The sequence below is a fragment of the Balearica regulorum genome, chromosome Z (genome assembly GCF_011004875.1).
Source record: "Balearica regulorum gibbericeps isolate bBalReg1 chromosome Z, bBalReg1.pri, whole genome shotgun sequence".
NCBI classification, from domain to species: domain Eukaryota; kingdom Metazoa; phylum Chordata; class Aves; order Gruiformes; family Gruidae; genus Balearica; species Balearica regulorum.
Window position 1 is genome coordinate 32,103,132 of NC_046220.1, and position 23,377 is coordinate 32,126,508.

Genomic DNA, 23,377 nt, shown 5'->3' on the forward strand with positions numbered 1-23,377 from the left:
TTCTGTCTGTGTATCCTTCCCTTTTTCCCTTGCCAAATGTTTTCATTATTTTGCAAGCCTTCTGGAGTGCAAGATTTCGCACTTCCTGAAGAAAAACACCCTGGATTAACACATGTGTATAAGGCTTCTGTTGGTTTCTGAGAATCAGCGTGCCAGAGAGCTATCCTAGCATGCAGGTCCACCAGGAACACTTCGGACAGAGTCCAAAGCCAACTAAAGGCATGGGAGGTTTTCCACTGACTTGAGTGAACCACACTTTTTCATGCCCACTCCAAAACCAGTGAAGGCAGTGGAAAGATAGTAACTGATTTGAGTTTGCTTCCAAACATGCGTTTTAGCACACAGCACAGAATGAACTGCCAGCAAATAAGAAACAGATGATGGGGTTGAGGTTTTGGATTTTTTAATTCATTTTTCAAAAGCAGTACCTGAGAGAAGGACTAGGGAGGCAAATCCACAGCCAAGGAGCAACAGCATTGCCTTAAACTGGCAGAGCACTTCTACCTGGGCACATCCTCTATTTCTGCTGGAAGAGCGCACTGGTGTTCCAAACAGCTCTGCATGTACTTCAGTGCTGGGCTGACTTAAGATGTTGACCAAATAGTATAAGAGCCTTAGCTTTTACACAAGCCTTGAGCTGCTGTGCACCAAACTGCTGGACACCTTTTGGCGGTATTGGTGCAACAACAGGATGCCTGGATGTAAGAATGGAGAATGAAGGAGGAACACAGCAAAGCTTTTCCCTCAGAACTGAGTCATGGCTGTACACAATATAAGTTCCATCTCAGTCTTTTTCCTGCACCCCACACACAAAGGGTTGGGAGCACTCCAGAGAAGCGGCCTGGAGCAGGAAGAGGGTCTAGCCATCCATGTCTGAAAAAAAGTAAAATGGCCTTAGAGGCCTACATCAAAATCAGAAAGCAGACAAAAGACATTAAAATAAGCAAAGGGAAGAGTTAGAGAATTTGTATTAAGTAATGTAAAACATACAGGCAAAGAGAAAACCTGAAGGGGAAGAAAATGAAGAAAAATGAAACACCAGGAAGTACATGTGTGATGGGTTTGCGTGGCAAGGTTTTGGTAGCGGGGGGGGGGGCTACAGGGGTGGCTTCTGTGAGAAGCTGCTAGAAGCTTCCCCTGTGTCTGATAAAGCCAATGCCAGCTGGCTCCAAGACTGACCCACCGCTGGCCAAGGCGAAGCCAATCAGCGCCTCTGTGATGACATATTTAAGAAGGAAAAAAAAACAAGCCAGAGAGAGCTTTTGCAGCCGGAGAGAGGAGTGAGAAGATGTAAGAACATCTGCAGACACCAAGGTCAGTGCAGAAGGAGGGGGAGGAGGTGCTCCAGGCACCGGAGCAAAGATCCGCCTGCAGCCCACGGTGAAGACCATGGTGAAACAGGCTGTCCCCCTGCAGCCCATGGAGGAAGGATGAGGGGCTGTAGAGATTCCACCTGCAGCCCATGGAGGACCCCACTTGTGGCCCGTGGGAAGCCCACGCTGGAGCAAGCTCCTGGCAGGACCTGTGGACCTGTGGAGAGAGGAGCCCATGCCAGAGCAGGTTTGCTGGCAGGACTTGTGACCCCGTGGGGGACCCCACGCTGGAGCAGTTTGCTCCTGAAGGTCTGCACCCCATGGGAGAGACCACGCTGGAGCAGTTCGTGAAGGACTGTAGCCCGTGGGAGAGACTCACGTTGGAGAAGTTGGTGAAGGACTGTCTCCCGGGAGAATGACTCCATGCTGGAGCAGGGGAACGATGAGAGGAGTCCTCCCCCTGAGGATGAAGAAGTGGCAGAAACAACGTGTGATGAACTGACCATAACCCCCATTCCCCATCCCCCTGTGCAGCTGGGCAGGGTGGGGCTGAGGTTGAAGCCGGGAGTGAAGTTGAGCCCAAGAAGATGGGAGGGGTGGGGGGAGGTGTTTTAAGATTTTATTTTATTTCTCATTCCTCTACTCTGTTTTCCTTGGTAATAAATTAGATGAATTTCCTCTCTACGTTCAGCCTGTTTTGCTCATGACGACAACTAGCGAGCGATCTCTCCCTGTCCTTATCTCGACCCATAAGCTTTTTGTAGTACTTTTTCTCCCCTGTCTAGTGAACAAGGGGAGTGATAGAGCGGCTCTGGTGGGTACCTGGCCCCCAACCAGGGTTAACCCACCACAACATGTTAAGGAAAAAAATGGTATTTTTTATTTCTTTGAACAGCCTCGAGACAGCACAAGAAAATAAAGGATGTTCCTATATGCAATGCAAGGGAAAAAAATGGAATACTTAGCTCTGACTGATTTAAAACAATCAAACAAATAAAAAAACCCCACACCTAAAACACTGAGATTCATTTTGGATAAAATTACTTTTTAAAATGTATGGAAGGACTTCACTGTGCAACTCCAAAAGCAAGATGACAACATGGGATGAACTGACATAAAAGGAAGGACACCTACAGTCATGCCAAGAGACAAAAATTAACAGTAACTGATGTAGTAAAAAAATGGGAGAACAGCAGCGATGCTCCAAATCTCAGTTTTGAAATTTCACTACCTGCACAGGAAGAATAACAAGGTTAGCAAGTAATGTAATCCCTGCCAGCACCTATGGACCTGAAAGACCACAGAATCTACCTACAGTATACAACAGCATTCTCATATCCAATTGCAGGAATGACTAGTTGAAAAGAAAGCAGTAGAAATGACTGTCCACATGGTGCCCCATCTACACAGGCATGCTGTCGTGGTTTTGCTGCAGTTGGCAGCTAAGCACCATGCAGCCACAATAAAACCATGACACGTACCTAAATTACTACTGTGTGCTGATAATAATACATAAGTAAGACTCATAGTATCTCTGCATGGAGTGGGGAGAGGCAGCATTTCCAGAGTGCCTAAACCACTTAAATGCCTGGTAAGTGATGTTGCCACCCTGAAAACTTTATTCAAAGGAGAGACACAAAGACTGGCACAATGAGTCCATCAACAATCCTGAAAGTTACTAGCTCATCCAAAAGAGCAGTCACAGTCTCCAATACAATGCAATCGTGAAAATGCAGCTTGATCACACCTGCATATCCTGCAATCACATGCTGTGGAAAAATATACAATGAAAACACAGCACAGCAGCAAAATGAAAATCCAAGTTTTCATGGATCCTCTGCAGCATAGCACATGTTTCAGACACCTAAAAGAAGAAAAACTGGGGATCTTTTCAAAGGGAAAAAAACCCCTAAAGTTTCTTAACCCAATCCATAAATTTACTCAGAAATTAAATGTTTTAGTTATTTGTAGGTATTTTCAGAGCTATCGATGAACACATACACAACAGCAAAACACACTAAAACAAGACATCTAAACCAACAGCAACAGACCAGAAAAACACCTGGACATGTGTAAGTAACAGACACTGAGCAGCAGTTGAGAAACCAGAGGAAAAAGTACCTATTAAAGGAAAGAAATTAAACCATTGCTTCAATCTTTTAGGGTGCACAGAACTAGACACATCTAATACAAGTATTTGCATGCCTGCACAATGAGGGATAGGGATAGAAGGAGAAATATCGTTCAGGAAAAGCAACTGTTTGAGTACACTGGAAAACAAGCTTATTGAATTTGCAAACTACTCATAATTGAATGGCTCAATGACCAGAAGGAGACAGTGGGAGAAAAAAAATGAAGACACCACACTTTCCTGGTAAATCCACACAGAAACATCAACCAAAGTCAAAAGAGATCAGCACTTGTATGACAAATGAAACTGAGGAAGGGGTTGTTTGGCTACTGAGATAAGAAAAAACCAAAAAGAATGTATAAATAACAAGAAGTGCTTAAAAACACTTCGGGGGAACAAGGGGAATGTAGTAATAATACAGGCCCAGGACATTATAGATCTGTGAGATAAAGTCCTAAAGAGACTAAAAGGAAAATATTTGGAATGCTATTTAATTTTCTTTGAATTCATTCACATAGAGAAGATTTCTAGGAAGAGTGGAAGAGAAATTCCAAGGAATTAAGCAGCAGACAAATGGTGTCCTCTGGATAGAAATATATTTGTGAAACCAAATCGAGATGCAATACTATACCAAAAAATACCAACAAAATATATGGCCAAAAGCATGGAGGATTGAACTAATAATAATTATTATTATTTCAAAAGGCGTAAGATAAGGCTAAGAGTGGAACCGATGAGATTAAGAACATAATCCCTTCTGAAATTCAATGGGACTCAAAATTACCAGCTCACTGAGTGATAGGATAGCATATAGTCATGAATAGCAACAGCTTGAAAAGTGGGAAGGTGGCAAAGCAGGGCGTCATACAAAGATTGTCAAGACTACACACATTTGTTCACTTTATGCCATGACGCACTGACCTGGAAGGAAGAATATGTGGGAGGGTGAAATGTTCTGGCAATAAATTAAGATGATGGGAGGAGAAGATAGAAAAGACTAAGATTCAGAGGGATGCAACAAAACATTCATGAAGCAGCTTAGGGAACCATACAGTACAAGAAAGTTTTATTCACTGCATGTTGAAAAACAGAATATGAACCTACTCTTCTGCCTAAATTCTCATTTAACGGATTTACAAACAAACAAACAAATAAACCAACCACCCAACCAACAACAAATCAAACCCCAAAAACCTTGTCAGAGGAATTTATTTCAGCTTTATCTGTAAAGGCCACTTTTTGGATCATTTTGGACCAGCTTTTTTGAGAAAGATATTACATATATGTCTAAGCCTCAGAAGAGGGCAACCAGAAAGATATTTGGACTATACGATCTTGTTTATTCAAAAGAGGTGAGAAACTATATCCATGTTTCTTCATAACTTTGAATTCCCTTTTGAGTCATGTGCACACCTATCCCTGAACGGAACTGAGATGGGATATATGCTATGCAGCTTCTTGTGTTAATATCAAAATCATTTCAAAGGGACATAAATTTCATCCAAGAAGAAGAAAATAATAAATAATTTTGTCATCTGAATTTCTTTACACAGACAGAGTCTCGTACAACTGTCTCATACAACTGCCTACTGAAGAATCTTGGAGAGTGGCTATAATACTTCGTGTAAGATGATGCAAAGGAAAGCAGTAGGAATTGTATAAGACTTAGGAAGGAGAAATGTAACTGATGAAGTAAGTTATACCATATTATTTCCAGCAGAAGAGAAGGATCAATCCAAGAGCTCCCCATGCCCTCCTCTTTTTGAGTATCCAACACTTTCAGGAATTCCTATTAGCATCAACTTTCACAACAGGCACAAAATGGTCATGAACACTGCCTGAATTATTACCCTGTTCTGCTAATGCTGTGATTTGGAAGGCTCAGTTTTAGGGGTCAGGAAACACTTCATCATAAACATCTAATTTCTAGTTATTCCTTCTTTTCATCTGTCCTCCCCACAACAAAATTTATTTCCTGGCTTCAACTTAACTTTCTTGCAGTTCTTTAGGTGACTTGGCCACTTACTAGTCATATTTAGGCTGCACACAACCCTCTCATTATAAACTAGACTCTTTCAGTAGCTGTTCCACCACTTGCAACCTTTGCAACATCAGCACCAAGACACTACAGCTTCTTAACCCCACTGGTTGCTTTGCCAATTGCCATTTTCACTTACATTATGCATGGGGCGTGTTTCATGCTTCCATTCCTCTGGCACTCATGTTATTTCACCTACGTTTATCCACTGCCTTTTGTTTAAAGAATGTTGCAGGCTGAGAATCTGCGGCCACTGGCTTATACTGGGTGAACAGTTCAAACTGTTGGTCCTGTTTCAATCCTGTATTCTTATCATTTGTTATTCAAGCAATAAATTTCCATTGCCTAAATACAGGGTGGCACTCAAAACCAAGACTTCTGCTACATGTCAAACATTGTGATCTCCATGTGCTTACCTACTTCCATAAAATAAAAAGTTTTCTAGCTATTCCTTATTCTGTTGAGCTAAACTCAAACCTCATAAGTGGAAGAACACTTGCAGAAGAGAGGAGCACAACCAGATTCGGAAATAGCTTTAGCAAGATATTTAACCAATCTGCCAAAAGGACATACTGGTAACAGGTTCTTTTCTGAATTTACAAAGATTTCCTAGTTCAATTGATTTTTCACTCAGACGATAATCTACCGAGCAATTTATTATTATTTTTTTTGGCACCAGTAACCAAATGATCCTCGTGCTATTATGGTCCATGATTTCCTTCTCATTTTTAAGGGCAATCCATCAGATATTTTTCAGGAGTACTCCAAATTTCCTTCTCTCTTGCTCTGGCCCTTTAAGTACTTGTATTAATACAAACACATAGCCACAAACACACATGCTGCTGTTACCTAAATGCTCACTTGCCTCTAAGCTTGAAATGAAAAGAAGAAATAAATCCAGCTTTATCCAGTGCTACGTTTTTGCATTCTGCTTTAAAACTAGCCCTAAAATTATAATGACAATATATGGGTACTGAGGATCCATTCTAATCCTAATACTCAGGAACTTGTAATTTGTTGTGGAGACTTCCAGTATACGCCTTGGTGTTATTATTATTATCATTGGCAACAGAAAGACCTCATCTCTATCACCGGTGTGGAGTAATCTCAGATCACTTCAGGCAATATTTTCAAACATTGGTACCAAAATGTAGTAACAATGTCCCTTAAAGAAGAAATAAAACCAGCTACTTCAAAGTCAAACTTTGGGCCATCAACTATGATGATGACATATGTCCATTTCAACAGAGCTAAAATGAGCAAAGGAATTTTACCTCTCTGTCAAGCACCAAATCCCTCTAGCAGGTTTTAGATCAATAGAAAGTAACTGGAGTCTCAGGGGACAGGGACAATATCAGTTAGCTTACACAAGGTGCCTACTAACATATGGGAACAATAGCCTGAAGAAGTGCTCTCTTGCACAGCATTGGTCAAGTCATACCACATATCCCTTCACAGCAATAGCATCCTTTTTAGTCTGTACAGAGTGATCACAAATTCCAGGGACAGCAGCAGTACATGACAGCTAAGACAGCATCACCTACCACTTCATCCCCTATCCTGAACATAAAAATCAGAGCCAAAAGAAAGCAAAAACCTCAGCAAAAAAAACAACAGGAGTCTAGATATTCTTCCTTCTTTCCCCTATGGGTGCAATCAGGTCATTTCTGTCTGCCCTGAAGGAATCCAGAAGATGTTTCTTCTTTCATTTATTATTTGATCCACCCAAACAATTTATTCTGTCTTTTCTCTACCCTAGGCAAGTCTTTCAGTATCACATCAATCCTATCACAGCAGGCTGGCCAAATCCATACAAAGACTGGCAGCAACCTTCTCCCAGCTGCATGAGTTCCCGTCTCCGTCCTGTTGAATCTCAATTTTGGTTTTACCCATTCAGCACAAAAAGCTCAGGACCAGAAAACAGCACAATGAACAGCAAGTTGACACCCCCCAGAGCACAGCCAATGACAGAATAAACATATTTCTCTGTTCCAGTAGCCACAAAACTGTTCTCAACATGCTGTAGGAAAAGCCCAAAAGCCAAACGACTATACACCAGTGGAAGACAGCTGCAGAGAACAAGGTCGTTCCTAGTGCCATAGAGCCTTGAAACAGAGAGGAGTTTGTTCAGTAAACTTTGAGGTGAACAAGCCCTGCACTTGTTCCTCTAGTCCCTGCCAATCTCATGCAGGACAAAAGTTCCCATCTGATCCAACATCTGATAATTAATGCTGACCACAGGAACGAAGACACACCAACAAGTGCCACAGAGTTTTAACAAGCACTGGCAGGCAGTGTGGCCACTGGCAGCACCTCTGGGAAGGAAATATAGGCGTAGTCTGAGGGGAAAGCAGAAATTTGCTCTGGGTTAGAGAAAGAAGGAACACAGCTGGGGTAAAAAAAGCGGCCTGCAAGGAAGAAGGGTTAATCTGATACTTCAGAGTGAGAAGATGCACGCAGCATCACTCCTACAGGGCGCAAAAGCAGGCAGAACAAGTAGACAGCTCTTTGCAGCCAGACTGTAACTACAAAAGCAGAGGCATCTTCTGTTCTGCAGTAAGCAAATCATCATCTTGCCTCTTAACTTGGATGCTATCCTTCCAACTCACCTTGCAATTAAAGCAATTAGGTATTGAAGCTTTGTCTGAATTTGCCCTGTAGTCACTACTGGCTGTCTGCCTCCCCAGTCAAGCAACACTCAAAATGGTCTCAAACTTCAAAAGAGTGGTGTCCAAACCCCTCCCCCAGAAAATTTAAAAAAAAAAAAAAAAAAAAAGCCCCAAACTAAATACAAAGATAAGGCTATTCTGCTCTAATACAAGGTTTCCAGGCTGTGAGGACTCTGACCATTGTGGTCTTCCCCAAACAACAGCAGCCATAAAACACTAAGACACAGTAGCAACAAGAGAGAAACAGCACCAAAGGTGAAGAGTGAGGGTCTTAGGAACCTTCCGCCCTGATTCAAAGGTTAGAAAAATATCCCTTATCAAGAGCAACAGTGCATGTGAATAGACATAAACAAGTCAGCCACAAATGATGGTACAGTTTTAAAAAAAAAAAAAAAAAAAATCGGGTAGTATGTCTGAGCATATGGAAAGCTTGCTTCTCTTCTGAAAGGTAGAAGAAGAGGACATGTGCCCTGGGGCTGCGTGGATTACTGTAACAATCCTGCCTCAATGGCACCAGCTGAGAGAGTTTTGTTGAAAAGGCTCCTTGCTTCCCACTGCTCTCCTCTCGATCTGGTAGTACATGAAATTGCTTTAGCAAACCTGCTAAAGGCCCTCTGCACCCCTCAGGATTTCATCTGTCAAGCGGCATAGAAGGCACATCCTGATTATGTATTATCCACTTTGAAAAAGTGTACAGAAATGGGAAGGGATTTACAGTTCTTAAACAACGGTCTTAGGACTTAGTCAAGCAGTTTTGTACCCAGCCTAGCTCTGGCAAAGCAAGCAGATGTATTTATACTTCAGTCTCTAGATGAGGCAAAGTTCTTTTCCACTGGCAAAGGCTAAAGTTCAGAAAAAGCTGGAACAGGGGCCTGGGTGTTTCACGTAGCAGTTTTCAATGCATTTCCTTCCTGCTGCAAGTAATTAAATTTAATGAAGATGTTGACATACCATGTACTGGGAAACTCAAAAAATCTTCCAGTTCTGACCCTGCATGTGTTTTGTGATGTGTGCTGGTATTAATGATAGATCCTGTTTGGTTTGCACAACAGTGAAAAGCATGATTATTGAGGTTCAAGGGCACACACAAAGTGTGCTGCTTTCTAGATGGCAAGAACTGGTTACCACTAAAAAGGATGATCTTGTACAGTAGCAGCATGACTGAGAAGACATTAGAAGCCACATCCAAATCTGTCTAGTTTATCACTTGCACTTAACTGCTTTGTTTTGAAAATTTAATATTCTTAATCAGTAAAATTAAAAATCTATTATTTTGAATTACTGCACACAGTCATGATACAAACAAATTTATGAGGCTCCAAATCTGTCAGCCATATGAATAAAGAAAGAGTAGTACTTTGCCTTACAAAGCAGTTAGGCCGAAGGGGTTGTTTTCACAAAATAAAGAGCTACTCAAAAAAAGCAGTAGTACTAGCCAGGGCAACTTAGGGCAGGTATTTTACATGCTCCCAAGAAGCTTTTGCTGAGGGTGAAGTCATAACACGAAACCATTTATCAATCTATTGAGTCATTCTGCTATATAGGCTTTATGACAATAGGTTGCATTCATGCATTTCTCAAGGTTAGAAGAGGAAGGCAGTCCACCACCTCCACAGCCCTTGAATATGAGCAAACATACATAATACCAGTGCTTACACAAGCAGCTTCTGTGGCCATGTGCCTTCTCCTTGGCTGATGATCACTTTGCAGATAACATCTGTTGCTATTGTTCCTATTCCTGTTGTCTAGTGTTCAGTCACAAAATTTTTGTGTCTCTGCCTTGCTTCCAACTCTTCCTTATTAAAAAGGACAGTAGTCTTCTAATGTTATGCGTTCACAATGCAGATTGTGGGATTCCCTTGCCTTACACTCAAGTGAACAGGGAACAGGGCTGACCTTGCATAATGCAACACTGGAAACCCTTAACTGTGACACATACTGCCCCATAGGATGACAATATCATCAATAAATCCTAAACCCTCCTTGGGCAGAGATTAGCATGAATATAAGTTCTGATTCTCACAAAGACTGTGAAAGAATGTGGAAACAGATCTTTTTCGGGGATTCACTCAATCCTAGCAGTCTGTAATATTTCAACTCATACTGAATTTTTACTGCGTAAATTCTCAAAAACGCTAAGCGACATCTGAGTATAAAGGGCAAATAAGTAAGTAAATCCAAACAAACAAAAAAGCCAACCACACAAATGCAAATAAATAGTCAAACACCACCATCTCTTTCTTGCAAGAGGAAAAAAAAACCTGTAAACTGTCGGGACAGCAAAAGAACATTTTACCACAATGGCAATCTTATCATTTCAACAAGAGAGGGATACCACAAACCATTCAGTACCTCTACGCTATGCAAAATGGAGAAAAGTTGCACTGGTGATCAACATTTGCTGGTTATTTTTGTGGCCATTTGCAAGAAAAACACCCCCCAAAACAAAACATCACCACCTCACCCCCCCAAAAAACCCTAACTGCTTTACCTAGTTAGATTAGGATACCATTGAAACAGGTTTCTTACATATCAAAGTATCACCCAACATGCAAAGAGAGGTAGGAAGCAAAAACCAGCATCCTCCAATGATGCCACTGTATGATAGGCTTCTCTGCTGACTCACCGAGACTGGCACAATCACGTGCTTACACTGCTGCCCTGAGAGAGGCATACAAACACTAACGTGGCTGTTTTGCTTTCTAATGATGATGCAGTTGCCAGGGACGGGCCTGCCTAAAACATTCAGCACCTACTCCACTTTAACTTCACTTCCCTGAAAAGTATTATCAAGCATCCAAAACATCTCCAGGATATACAGTTGAAAAATTCAGATATGTTTGCTGCTACCAACACAGAACTAAAAGAAATGAGTCACAGAAATTTAAATATATTTGTATGTTTTAATACATGGATCAATCTAAAAGAACAAAAGAAATGTTCTAAGAAAGGCCCCTCAGGGAACAATTTCTGCAGGAAAGAAAAAGCATAAGCAGAAGTTGGGACAACAATTGTTGTTGTCCCAGAACAGTTCTATTCAGACCTGCATTCTGCTATTACAATTCAGCACCCTTTTCCCTTTTCTCCATTTTTGCAGGGCTCAACAATTGGCAAGGTAAGTTCTGCTTGCTCCTCAAATCTCCTCAGGTCATCCTGCTCTACTTCCTATTCCAACCACAATACTCATCTACAAAAGATGAATAAAGACAAAAGCACACCCTTTCTGCAACCAGGTCAATTATACTAGTCTGGCGCATACCTATCAACCTACCAAAAAAAAAAAATTTTGTAACAATGTGAGGCAACCTTCTGTCTGCCTTTCACCCCAGCCCTAATTCAATTTTGCATCCCCAGTAAATCACAGCCTTAATCACAGCCTGCATTGCAGGTTATTTATACACACTAACACAAGCAAAATCCAACTATGCTACAATATGTGAGCCCCACTTAATATTGGCTCCAGCTGGACAATAGTGCCTGTCACCCAGACCTGCATTTCCTATTATTGGGACCAGTCTTTTATCTAATCTTATGTATCACTTGCAACTTGCAGGCCTACGCCACAGAGACTTTGTTTTATTCCCTTCTAAAAACGAAGAATAAATTATGGTGTAAGAGCAGCCATCATTAACTTGATCTGCAGCCAATTTCCTAATGTAAAAAAATTACTTAAAACAGGTTATTCCTTCCCCAAGCAATGCTGAAAATGTTAACACAATTATTATAACACCTGTACTTGTCTGACTAGCTCCCCAGTGGGTTGCTTCTATTATTGTCAAAGTGACTTAACCATTAACCCTGCTTAAGGATGATCAAGCTAATTGGGACAAATTCTGCCTTGGTTTCAGGCTGGTATACAGTTCTAGATAATAGAGTCAACCTCATGAAATGTTTTGTGAACAGAGTCATCATTTCATGTATTTTAGGAAGAGTTCCTAAAGGCTGTACAATTATCTTTTACAGATATCTGCACTCATTTTTTAACTTCACTAATCATGACTTTGAGCTCCTGCGATAAGCAAAAAAAGGAGTAAATGAACCATCCTTCCCAAATTCAAATATTATCCTTCTATATCTGTCAATTCACCAGTGCTACCAAAAGATTTCTAAAACAGAGGAAAGACTAGGACAGCCAGTGAATTCTCCACTTCTTGGTCAGTAATGGCACTTTTTTTAAAATAAAAAAAAGCAATAAAAAAGCAGCAGAATACATCATGAGATGTACTCTGCTTGTTGGATTAGTTTAAGCTAGCATTAGCAAAAAATAAAAGTTCAGTTACTAAGCCTTCATTGCACTGTTCCAGACAACCCTTTGCAAAAGGTAGTCTGAGAGCAGCTGGTAAAAATCTTTTGATAAGATTCTGACCCCAGAAGTGACTTGCTGAACCACAAAAATTTTATTCCATCTCTCTTTTTCTTCAATAAAGTACTTCTATGCTGATTACTTTTTTCTTTAAATTACTTTCTGCTATTTTCTGAAATTATTTCTTATCTTTCATTCTTTCCCATTTCATGCTTTTTTCTCAGAAGAAAGGAAAGAAGGGAAGACAGGAGACCAAAAATGCTGCAAAATGATTACTGATAATATTTACCTCTCATCCTTAGTTCACCAGTAATCCAAGCAAAACAGCAACAACAAAAACCCTTAAGAACCTCTCAAACTTCTGGACAAAAGGTATTTTTTTCCCTCTTCTAATGCCCCCTCTATCCATCCCAGTTCCTTGAACATCTGCAGGTCTGAACCTTTTATTTATAGTCACCTACATTCTCCTCCCATGTCAATGCAACTCATGCAGGAATTAAGATTTTGTTCCCAAAGACCAGCTCTTTTCTTAATTGGCAGGAAGTGACACCCAAAACATGCCTCATAAGCTACCACTTAAAAAGCCTTACCACTCACTGTGATACCACACAACACCTCTTCTATGAGTCTGCGTTTCCTCTGTTAAATGTCCCTTCCTCTGCTGCTTTCCAAATCTCTTCTGCATACTACTCCAGCACAAGCGGATTAACAGGTTTCAAAGAAAGCATGGAAAAGAAAATGGTTCTCAGATTCTCTTTCCTGCAGATGCAACTTAATAGCTGAAGTTACTTTTGGTGTCCTCTGAAGCAAGGACGAGAAGAATAATTACTTTTACTATCAATAAAGGTTCACATTTTAAGCTTAACCATGTGGTTTCACTGAAGTGCTCTACTAACAAGAGAAAGAGGTGTTTTTCAGGAGCATGGGTGGAATTGGATGATCCCTTTCCCACTTGCTATCAATAGAAGCTTTGTCTTTGAAAATTTTCTACAATTTAAATCTGTTAAGAAGTAAAGCCAGCATTGACATATCCCAAAGTCAACTGGTGACAGGACGAGGTAATGTAGTATGAATTGGTGAAGATCTAAAGCAGGTCACTTCCTACAACACCATGTTTAGTCTTGTTTTTGATGCAACTTCTTTTTTTTTTTTAATGATCATATGAAGCTGTTTTTTCAGCAAGCTGCCTGCTGTAATTTTTTTTTTAATAAAAATATTAAGTGGCACCTTAGACAATTAAATTCTTGCTCTCAGGCACCTCTTACCATTAGAGTCCTCCACTTCTTCAGCAGCAGTGTGGTTCTTGGAGGTGTGGTGGGCGTGTGAGGCTGCAAGGTTGACAATGCGGGGTCTTGGTAGTGTCAGTGCTTTCCCATGCACTTTCAAGGAGTGCTCTTTCAGCTGGCTGATTGTCATGGTGGAAAATGAGCAGGAGGAACATTTGTAGGCATGTTCACCTGGGTGAGCGAAATACAGGCAAGTCATCAGCTCACAAAAGAAACAAAATGGGGCCCCCACACTTCTCTTACTGAACTCGGCAGTAAAATTCCCATGGACTCTTCAGCAAAAGACTGATCCCAAAGAGAACAACCTATGCGCATCTCCTTGTTGGAGCAGTCTGGAATCTGTGGGTACAGACACCTGCTTTGGACCAAAGTATTGCTTTCTGACAACTGTAGATCCTTGTAAAGTGACCGATGCCAAAAAAACAGAGACCAGACTCTTAGCATGCCTGTGTTGCATGGTATGAGAAGAAAACAGACTCTGGGATGAAAATGGAGTCGCTTAACTACAGCACTTCCAAATTTCTTTGGGAGCACAGCAACTAGAGAGGGTGAAGTCATCTGTTTCTGCATGCAGTACATCCAGTATCATTAATGAAGAAAGAAGGACACTACAAAATGCTAACAAAGGTCCCTCCAAAAAAAGGGGGGAGAGGGCGGGGGGGAGGGATGGGACACATTTATATTTGGGGAAGGTTGCATTTTCCTTATGAAAAACCTGCCATCAGGCAGGAATAATCTTCATAGAACTGGTAACCAAGTCGAGGTTGGTTTACTACAAGAAGTGAACATGGCAATGCCAAGAACAGTGCGTATCTGTAAGGCTATGCGAAAGTGTGTTATGAAAAAGCACTAAAAGAAGTGAAAGAACAGAAGTAATGAACAGTAGTGAATTTAATTTTGAATACATTCCAAGCCATAGAGACAGCAAACAAGGGGAGACAAATCCTGAGACAAGATTTGTTTTGCATTAAGCATGGAGGCAATTAGAACACAAAGTGAAACTGTCCCAGCACAAACAATGTGATATTATACAGGTGCCAAGTTATTGTTTTGGAAGTGCCACTTCCTTGTACAAGAGTAATACTGGCCACACATGAGTTGTACATAAAGTGCCAAAACTCATATAGGAGTGAAACATTCATGAATAGTAACAGAAGAACAAGAGTTCTGGTAATGAGCGAAGCAGAACATGTTTTCCATCTCTCAACAAATTTAGCAAAGTTCTCAAACAGCATTGTTTCCAACACTGGAAATAAGTGAACCAAAAGAGAAGGTGAAAACGCACATATTGCAGCAAATCAGAGTAAGCACACCTGAAAAGATTAGCAACCATCCTACATAAAAATAACAACTCCTGCGCCTCTCTTCCAGAAAAAACATGCTAATCGTGGGGACAAAATACAAACTCTTAAAAAGCCTCTTTTGGTACATCTGAAAAAGAACAGATCACTTAGAGTCTGAAATGGTGAAACAAGAAATTGTCCCACATATTTTCAAATGGCATTCCTCACTTGCATATTATATCAGTTATATATTACCCTTTTTACAAATAGAAAGAAACATTTTTTTATAGCACATACAACAAGTTGCTCAGTGGAACAGGATAATGTAAGGACAAAAGAAACTCCATGAGGCACCAGTGAGATACAGAATAGACCTTCATGAATTGTCAGTAGAAGAGATTCCTGGGCAAAGGTAGGCACCAACCAACTGTTAACTTAAAAGCACCATGAAACATTAAAGCAAATAGAGGACAATTACATATTAAGCAGTTTAGACACAACTAATAACTATACCCACTATTCCGCTGTAACAGTTCAGGTGGACATCAGAATGAAAGGATGTGTTTCATTGTAGAGGAAAGGCTACAGTTTGGCTTAACAGAAGCCTTCTGCACTTTTTTGACTGCTAGTTTTGCATTTCATAAAACTACTATATTAATACACATACAAATAAATAAATCTAAACATGTATGTGGTGGGTCTCAACACCCAATATGTACTCAAAGCATTATGTTACAGATTACATAGAAACTGAGCAAGGTCAATGCTCTGTCTTACAGTCATTCATTTGTGCATGCGGTGCATCTGGTTTCATGACTAATGAAGCAAGGACACTAGTAAATGCTAACAAAGGCCCCTCAAAAAATATAAGCAAAAAAAAAAGAACAGGTGAGAAAGTTCAGATCAAAACAACTGACAGCCCATTTAAAGATACTGTAAACTGTTCTGCTCCATGCCAAAGGAGATGGCACATACAGCATGAAAAACAAATGCCAGAAACACTGACTGGTAACAGCTGTTAGGCAAGTACGCATTTTATAGTCCACTGAATTTTAACCCATCCCCAGAAAATGAAGGAGAGAGGCAGACTGAGTAAAAGACTACAGGATTCAGGATTTTACTGAATTTTAAACATCTCCAGGAGACTTCAGAAAAATTCAGGGGGATTGAAGTTTTCACTTCTAAATAAACTGCTAATGAGATGATTGCAAGAGAAAAAATGGTAACAAAAGAGAAGTTCAGAGAACCACTGTGAAAATCTGGGGAGTCTGAGGAAAAGTCTTCATAACATGTTTATTCAGCAGTATATATTTCTGAAGGATTGACTCAAAATACAACATAGCAAAGCTCTAACTGAAAAACATACGAGCAATTTTTCTGTGATGTGAATATTCGTTTGGTAGAAATGGACTGAGGCAGAAACAGATCATAAGCCTTTGGAAACCCTATTACATAACTCACTGTGCAAGTACTATCTAGGCAACCATGAAATTGTCTTCTTGTATGATGCAAAACATGGTCCTTCAAGGAGTGTCCACTAACCAAGTTCAAGAGCATGAATTCATAATAAATAAATCAATGACTTACATGAAGAGGAGTGTGAAGTAAATAATAGTTTTATGCTAACTTTGGCTTTAAAAATCTGGCAGGTTCAAACAAGGTAACACAAAGTAACCCAACTGTACAATAGCATAAAGAAAACATTATTTTATGGTTGGCGAAGACAAAGAACCATGTCACCTCTGTACAAGATGTGGGACTCTGTAAACTGGAACTGCTGCATGCAGCTGGATTTCCTAGAAGGGACAGAATGCCATGGTCCCACACAACAGGGAGTTGGCCAAAGTTAAGCTAATCCACAGTACCCATCCAAGTACAGAAGAGGGTCCAGGCACAAGCTCTGTGAAATCCAAAAATCAACACAGGAAATGAAGTACAAAAGACCATCAATCCCTCATAGATTTTTGCAGATGAAAAGTGCTTTTGGATCAATGGCGACAATTAGTATTTTTAGGGGTTTTTTTACCAGCAGACAGCTATAAATTCCTCCTGCCTTTTCTCCCCATTTCCCCATCTTCCTCCTCCACCCCAACCTGAGTATATGACACAGCGTGAACAAATAATAAAGAAAGGAACATACTTCTAGACCTTTTGTCATCTGTTCCAGGAGTTTCTACTTGCAAGTTTTAACAACTGGGCTAGGTTGCAGGTTTATTAGATTGGTCAATGTTCTGTTATTTACATCAGAGTTCATGTTTGGACAGTAGTTTGAGCGTTGATTTTTTTGTCCTTTTAACAACAAAGATGCAACTGTAGCCAATGGAACCAGTGGTTTTTGACTCCAACCTTCTGATAACCTTTCAATCCATTACGCATGACAGTGCCAAAGTCTAGGGCCAAGGAATAAAGATGATGAAATTCTGAGTCTCGCATTTTTTAATAATCAAAGGTCTAACACTTTGAGGTGACCTATCCTGCATGACACATCACCTTCCCAATTTCAGTTCATCAGAAGCATGTCTGCTTGCTTGCTTGTTTGTATGGATCCCATACTGCAACAGAGATTTACAAGACAAATTTCCATGTATGATAATGGAATCACGCCATTCTCAGTCTGCTGCACACAGACCTGACTCCCAAAGTTTGCACTGTTTGGTTTTAACATGAAAGCCAGCGTAAGACTCTACCAAACCAACATGCAATCCACAATCCTTTTCCCAGAGTCAGATAAAGCACATACATAAATACAAACATAGGGGAGCAAAATTCACTACCAATCCATTAAGACACCAATGATATAGGCAGACTGATTACATTCTCTTGGAAACAAGCAGAAATAATAATTTTAAAAAATCATTCATATAAAAGAAAATAGAAGAAAAGGAAGAACTTCTCAAGGTACTCATCACTGTTTAAAATTCTTGTCCTTCCAAAAACATTATCCAAACTCCCAGCGATTCCAACAGGTGCATAGGCTGGCCAATCTTGACTTGCCTTTGAAAATCTTACCCAACTTTGATGAAAAAACACGTGATTCAAACCAGCATCCCTGATCAGCAACAAGAACACATGGGCCTTGTGTTGCTTCTGCACTGCAAAGCTGAAAGAAAACTTACCAGCATGAGCCTTGAGTATATGGGTTTTCAGGCGGCTATTGTAAGAGGACTTGAATGGGCACAGTTTGCAACGGAACGGCTTATGGTGTCCATGATGGGTCTGCATGTGACGATCCAGACTTGAAAACAGAAAGACAGAAAAGGGAAACACAAAAGAGTAAATCATTTAAACTATTCCCTCAGATGCAAAGCAAAACACTTAACAGCAATAATAAATTAATAAAGAGGCAGACCAGGCTCAACTATCCTTTCTCATACTCTCTCTTAAAATTCAATAGGTCTGCTCACAGAATAAAGTAGACTCTAATCTGAGGAAAAGGAGCAGAACTGACCACCAATTCTGTTACGCAGAAAGCAAGACACTTGAACTTATAGGGCAAGATTAGTATAAATTAAATTATACCTGTTCCAAACTTAAAGGACCAGCTGAAAAAACAAGAAACAGACAAGAACAGTAAAATTATCATTGCAGATTTTTTCTCCTGGCAAATATTTTTGTGAAAATATGCCCCCTTTTGTCTTGTTGATGAAGGGGGGGAAAAAACCCTATTTTTGACCAGCTTTACTGAGGAAGCCTTCTTTTGGTTACAGCAGCAAAAGCAGATTAGAGATCCTGCTCTGGGGAAGATGCCAGCAGGCTGCAGTTGATGAGTTCCAGGATTAAAAGGCAGCAGAGTTTCAGAAGTAATAGTGTGGGAGATTCTGCATGAAGCTCAACAAGAGAAGACGGGGTGACAGAGACAAGCCTCTGCGTTCTTCAGGGAAACTGGAAGCTACTGACAGCCTGAATACTGGGGGGTGATCAGAACCTGCTCTCTCTCCACAGTTTCTCCTAACAACTCGGTAAAGTTTAGAAGGGGAAAAAGGATGTTTTCCACATTTTCTAATAGAAGATCAAATTCATTCTGAGTGAGTCCTGCAGAGCTCTGCAGTTCCTACACAATGGCTGACAGCCATTAGTTCACAGTCTCCAGGTGGCAGGCAGGTAGTTTCAGCTCAGGTTGTAAACATTTCCAGTACAGCCTCTTCTTTGGACATATTCGTGCTCTGTGATCTAGTCGTAGTTTGAGCCACCTTATGCATAGTGATAGAACAACAATAGGGCAGATACAGCACACTGGAGGAGTGGCAATTTGCCAAAACTACCGCCCCACCTGCCACCTTGATTCTAGATGTATTTCAGGCTTATTTCATTTTATTTTTCCTAAATTGTCCTGTTCTTTTTTTACTGAGTATCAACACATAGATCAAGTGGCAGTTGTTCAGCCCTCTCACGCTACAACAGGTTGTCACAGGATCTTTAGTCCCACACTGACAAGAACTTGAACCAGAAAATCCCTGTTTATGAGAGCTAACACTGAAGTCTGTGTATTCAAAGATCTGATCTGATGATCCAAAAAAAAAAAAAAAGTGAACCCAGCAAACAAATAAGAAATGACCTTATGTCTCCTCTCACGGCCACTTCATAGAAATACAATTTAATAGAAATCCAGGATGGAGATTGTGGCAAGATAAAATGTACAGCTTTTCCAGAGATATGGGGAAAACGTCTCCGAAATGAGTAAGACACTGAACGCTTGCAGTGACTACTTCATAGAAGAAAACTATGAGCTTACTTAACAATTAAAGCAGACTGCCAAAGATGTATATAATACATATCAAGCTATTACAAATATTACCTTAAAGTATTTTACACAGTAATAATTAAAACTATATTCACAACCATATACTTTGCCAGCAAAATTCTTCCAAAGGCAGGTTTTTAAGTTTTGGTCAGATCTGGGAGAAGAGTGAGCTGTTTAAACATTTGATTTGGTTTCTTTCACAGACTTTATTTCCCAAGAGAGTAATTGCTTCAGAAACAAAAATAAAAGATGAAGCAGACAACTTCAACAACAGCAACACCATCTAGTATCAAGTTAGGTGATACTTGTAGAGTTCTTCCTTGCCATCCAACACTTTCTGACTTACCCATCCTTCTGTTGTAGGACACGACTTCATTCACTTCCTAGGTAGGAAACCGAGTGACTAGCGTCTAAACTCAACACAAGTCTGATTTTGGAAGCAAACCAGTTTACTAGGCAAATAGCAGGTTGTGTAAGCTATGTGAGATAGTGGCGTCCCCCACTATCAGCCTTGCCAAAACAGGGTGGGATATGCCCGTAGTAACCATCCTTCCCCTAGTCCCTTTCCTACTGTTGGCTGCTCAATCCCATGGACTGACTTTTTCAACAAGGCAGACCATACTGTGGTATCAATTTGCAACACTGTGACACCAGCAGAAATCTTGCTTTTTAACATAAGGCATTTAAAAATGCTTTTTATCATGCTTTCTCTCCCCCATGCATTTGATTGCAAAACAGTGACATCTTCACCAAATTTAAGAGTACTACTGACAGTATGAAAGCCTACAGTAGATAAGCACCTGGAACTCTCTTCTTTTGTTAAAATGGTAAATAAGCAGCTCTCTCCAGAAAAATTTAGAAAAAACATGTACCTGTGAGTGAGACAAAGACACCAGTGGAAAATATCCCACAAACTCCATTTTTGGGGGCTATGCCATGTATTGATGATTATGATTAAAATATTTTTTAAAAATACCCAGCTTAAGGCAAAGTGAGTCACTAGTATACCACACTGGTGTGAACTTAGAAATATTGGCAGGCTGAAATTACATACCATAATTAAGAAAATTTAAAAAAATCTAAATTTAAGTTTATGACAGCTGTTTAACATTAGAAATGAAAACTCAATCATCAAAGAGTTGTAGTAATTATAAACAAAGTAGTTATATGCAACACAAGTTCCCTGTACATATGAAAGATTAACAAGGAAAATACTTTTCTCTCATCCTGGCTTGTTAAGTCTCATGCATTTGACAAGGTTGCATAAGTGGTGGGCTTCACTGTTTGCCTACTAAAAGAAACGTTATTCTTTTGCCTGCATGCTTTTCCCCTACATGCAAAAAAAGGGATTAAATAAATAAGGTATAAAGATGCAACCTTTTATAAATAGGCATTCATAACGGCCAAAGATTTTGCAGCATGGAAAATACCTAAATGCTGAGAAAATTGTTGCTCAAGATGAAGTTGAGTACACTCTACTTCAATGTCAGCCTACAAAAGAACCAGTAGTGCTAGTTTGTGCTTCTTTTGAAAACAAAAAATAAAATCCACAACTTACTTGTGCCTGAAAGCAGAGACAAAGGAGCAATACTGGCAGCTGTACTTGTCTTCCCGGGTAAACATGGCCAGAGCCAAGTGACTCCTCTCGTGAGATCGCAGACCCTGCATAGACATCAAAACCCGGTCACACTGGCTGCAGTGGTAGCCCCCAGGCCTGGTTTCATCTTCCAAGGATGCTCCAGATTCAGCTTCTGTAAATTCCACAATGCCAGGGTCTTTGGCTCCCTCACAACCCTCCATCAAAGTTGTGTTTGAAGAATCTTCAGCTTCCTGCTAAAAAACACATACCCCCCCAAAGCCATCAATTCTCTATCCCTTCTGCCCCTCAGTCTTTCCCATGTGTTCATTATAATGCCTAGGTTTCCCACTGCATTATTTTTCTAAATATATCCCTACACAAACTCCACATCAATGGCTTTCTGAAAAAAGGGCCTACTCTTGGGAGGGAAAAACGTAATTATATGTATTATATACATACTTGCATATGTAAAAAAAGAATCTCACTCCTTGATCAAATCTGTGTCAGATAATGCAAAAAGACAAGAAACTGAATCAACTATCTTTCAATAGTCTTGATATGAAAGTTCTAAACTTGATCAGATAAACATTAGTAAGGTATAGAGCAAGTCAATTTTAGTTTATTTTGCTCTAGCTTACAGTCTACCTACTCTGCAGACTAAATCAGTAGTCTTGTCTACAGTAGACTTGTCCATCAGTGTCAAATTCACAAAAAAGAAGGTGAGACTCTAAGACCCTAGAATCCTCTTTAAAAATAAAAAGCAAATTTTTTGTTCCCTAACTTTCATTTCCTTTCCCTTTCCTAACCAGAGTATGCACTTTTGCAACAACTTTAGTGGCCTGTAAGAGTATTTCCATGACATTCCTTTGGCCCTGGACTTCAGCTTTTGTTCCCTGCTGCAAAATTTCTATTTACTGAAAAGAGAGCATTGACTCTGCATTAACTTCACTTGAAAAACAGGGGGGAAAGGAAATGGTCTGTTAGGAGGGAAGCATCTGAATCTATCTAGTACCAGGTAAGGTAAAGGAAGGTCAGCGGTAGGGCAATGAAAGCTCTCTCAGGCAGCATGACTTAGGCTGTAAAGGACTCTGCTTCCTCACAACAAGCAGATGATGTCATGAAAGCAGCACCCTTAGTCAGACACTGAGACCTGGAGCAGGAGTCTTTCCCAAGAACTCACTGCAGCATGAGGAGGAATATACAGCTAGTTCCCGTAGCCTTACTGCACTTTCACTAGCCCTGTCGATATCCTGGGAATCCGGCTGTGGAACATGGCCTATCCTTGGAGATGTCCTAGAAGGCATTCCCTTTCACAGGAAGAAAGGAACAACACATTTACAGCCAATCACCTGAATAAGACCACTGGCTCAGCTGGCCATTGAATGTTTTGTTTGGAGCCAGTGAGCAAATTTCATGTGGAAAGGTGTACCATAAGCAACTTCGCACATTTGCACGTGCACACTTCCTCTTCTTAAAAAAAAACAAAAAAAAAACAAACCCCAAGCAGCTCTTTTAGGGCTTAACTAAGCAGAAAAGTAGCCCAGAACAGCTGAGAGAAAGCTTCCTGCTCATAAACCAAGTCTTTCGGTCATCAACGACATCAACTCCTTTGTGGCTGAGAAGAAATGAGAATTAAATAGTCTTCGTGCCCCTGGATCAAGAGTGGAAAAAAGTTAGAACATTTTAAAATAAACCAAATGCACTTCAGAACTTAGTGTTAGATTAAAACATCATGCTGAACTGGAATACCCAGTTTAAAAAACCATTCAACTTCACAAGAGCCCTCCATAGGTTTTCAATTAATCCTTTAATTTAAACAATGCAAGAACTTGCAGTCAACTTCAGTCACCTTTTCTTACCTTTACTGTGGCTGACACAGAAGAGACATTCCCATACTGGACATGTTTGCGGAGGTGATTACAGATGGCTCGAAGTGTTGGATGGACTTCCACGCAAAATTTGCATTTGTAGCCAACCACTTTCCTTTCCTTAAGTTTTGAAACATCTTCCAAGTGTCCAAAAGCCTGTTTGAGG

General features: G+C 40.3%; 1 protein-coding gene across 8 annotated transcripts in view; it reads right to left on the reverse strand.

Annotated features, from left to right (window-relative positions):
• ZNF462 (zinc finger protein 462) overlaps positions 1-23,377 on the reverse strand; it is a 96,464-nt gene that overhangs the window by 22,656 nt on the left and 50,431 nt on the right. For 6 of the 8 annotated variants that reach the window (XR_012833142.1, XM_075740853.1, XM_075740852.1 and 3 more), the window contains exons 4-7: positions 23,203-23,367; positions 21,323-21,597; positions 18,140-18,258; positions 13,720-13,911 (exon numbers count right to left, since the gene is read on the reverse strand). Coding sequence is in view for 7 of the 8 variants with exons in the window: in XM_075740853.1 (XP_075596968.1) it covers positions 13,720-13,911; positions 18,140-18,258; positions 21,323-21,597; positions 23,203-23,367 (751 nt within the window). In the remaining variant the exon portion in view is untranslated. The remainder of the gene's footprint in view (positions 1-13,719; positions 13,912-18,139; positions 18,259-21,322; positions 21,598-23,202; positions 23,368-23,377) is intronic. The other 2 variants (XM_075740857.1, XM_075740858.1) reach the window with 2 other exon arrangements.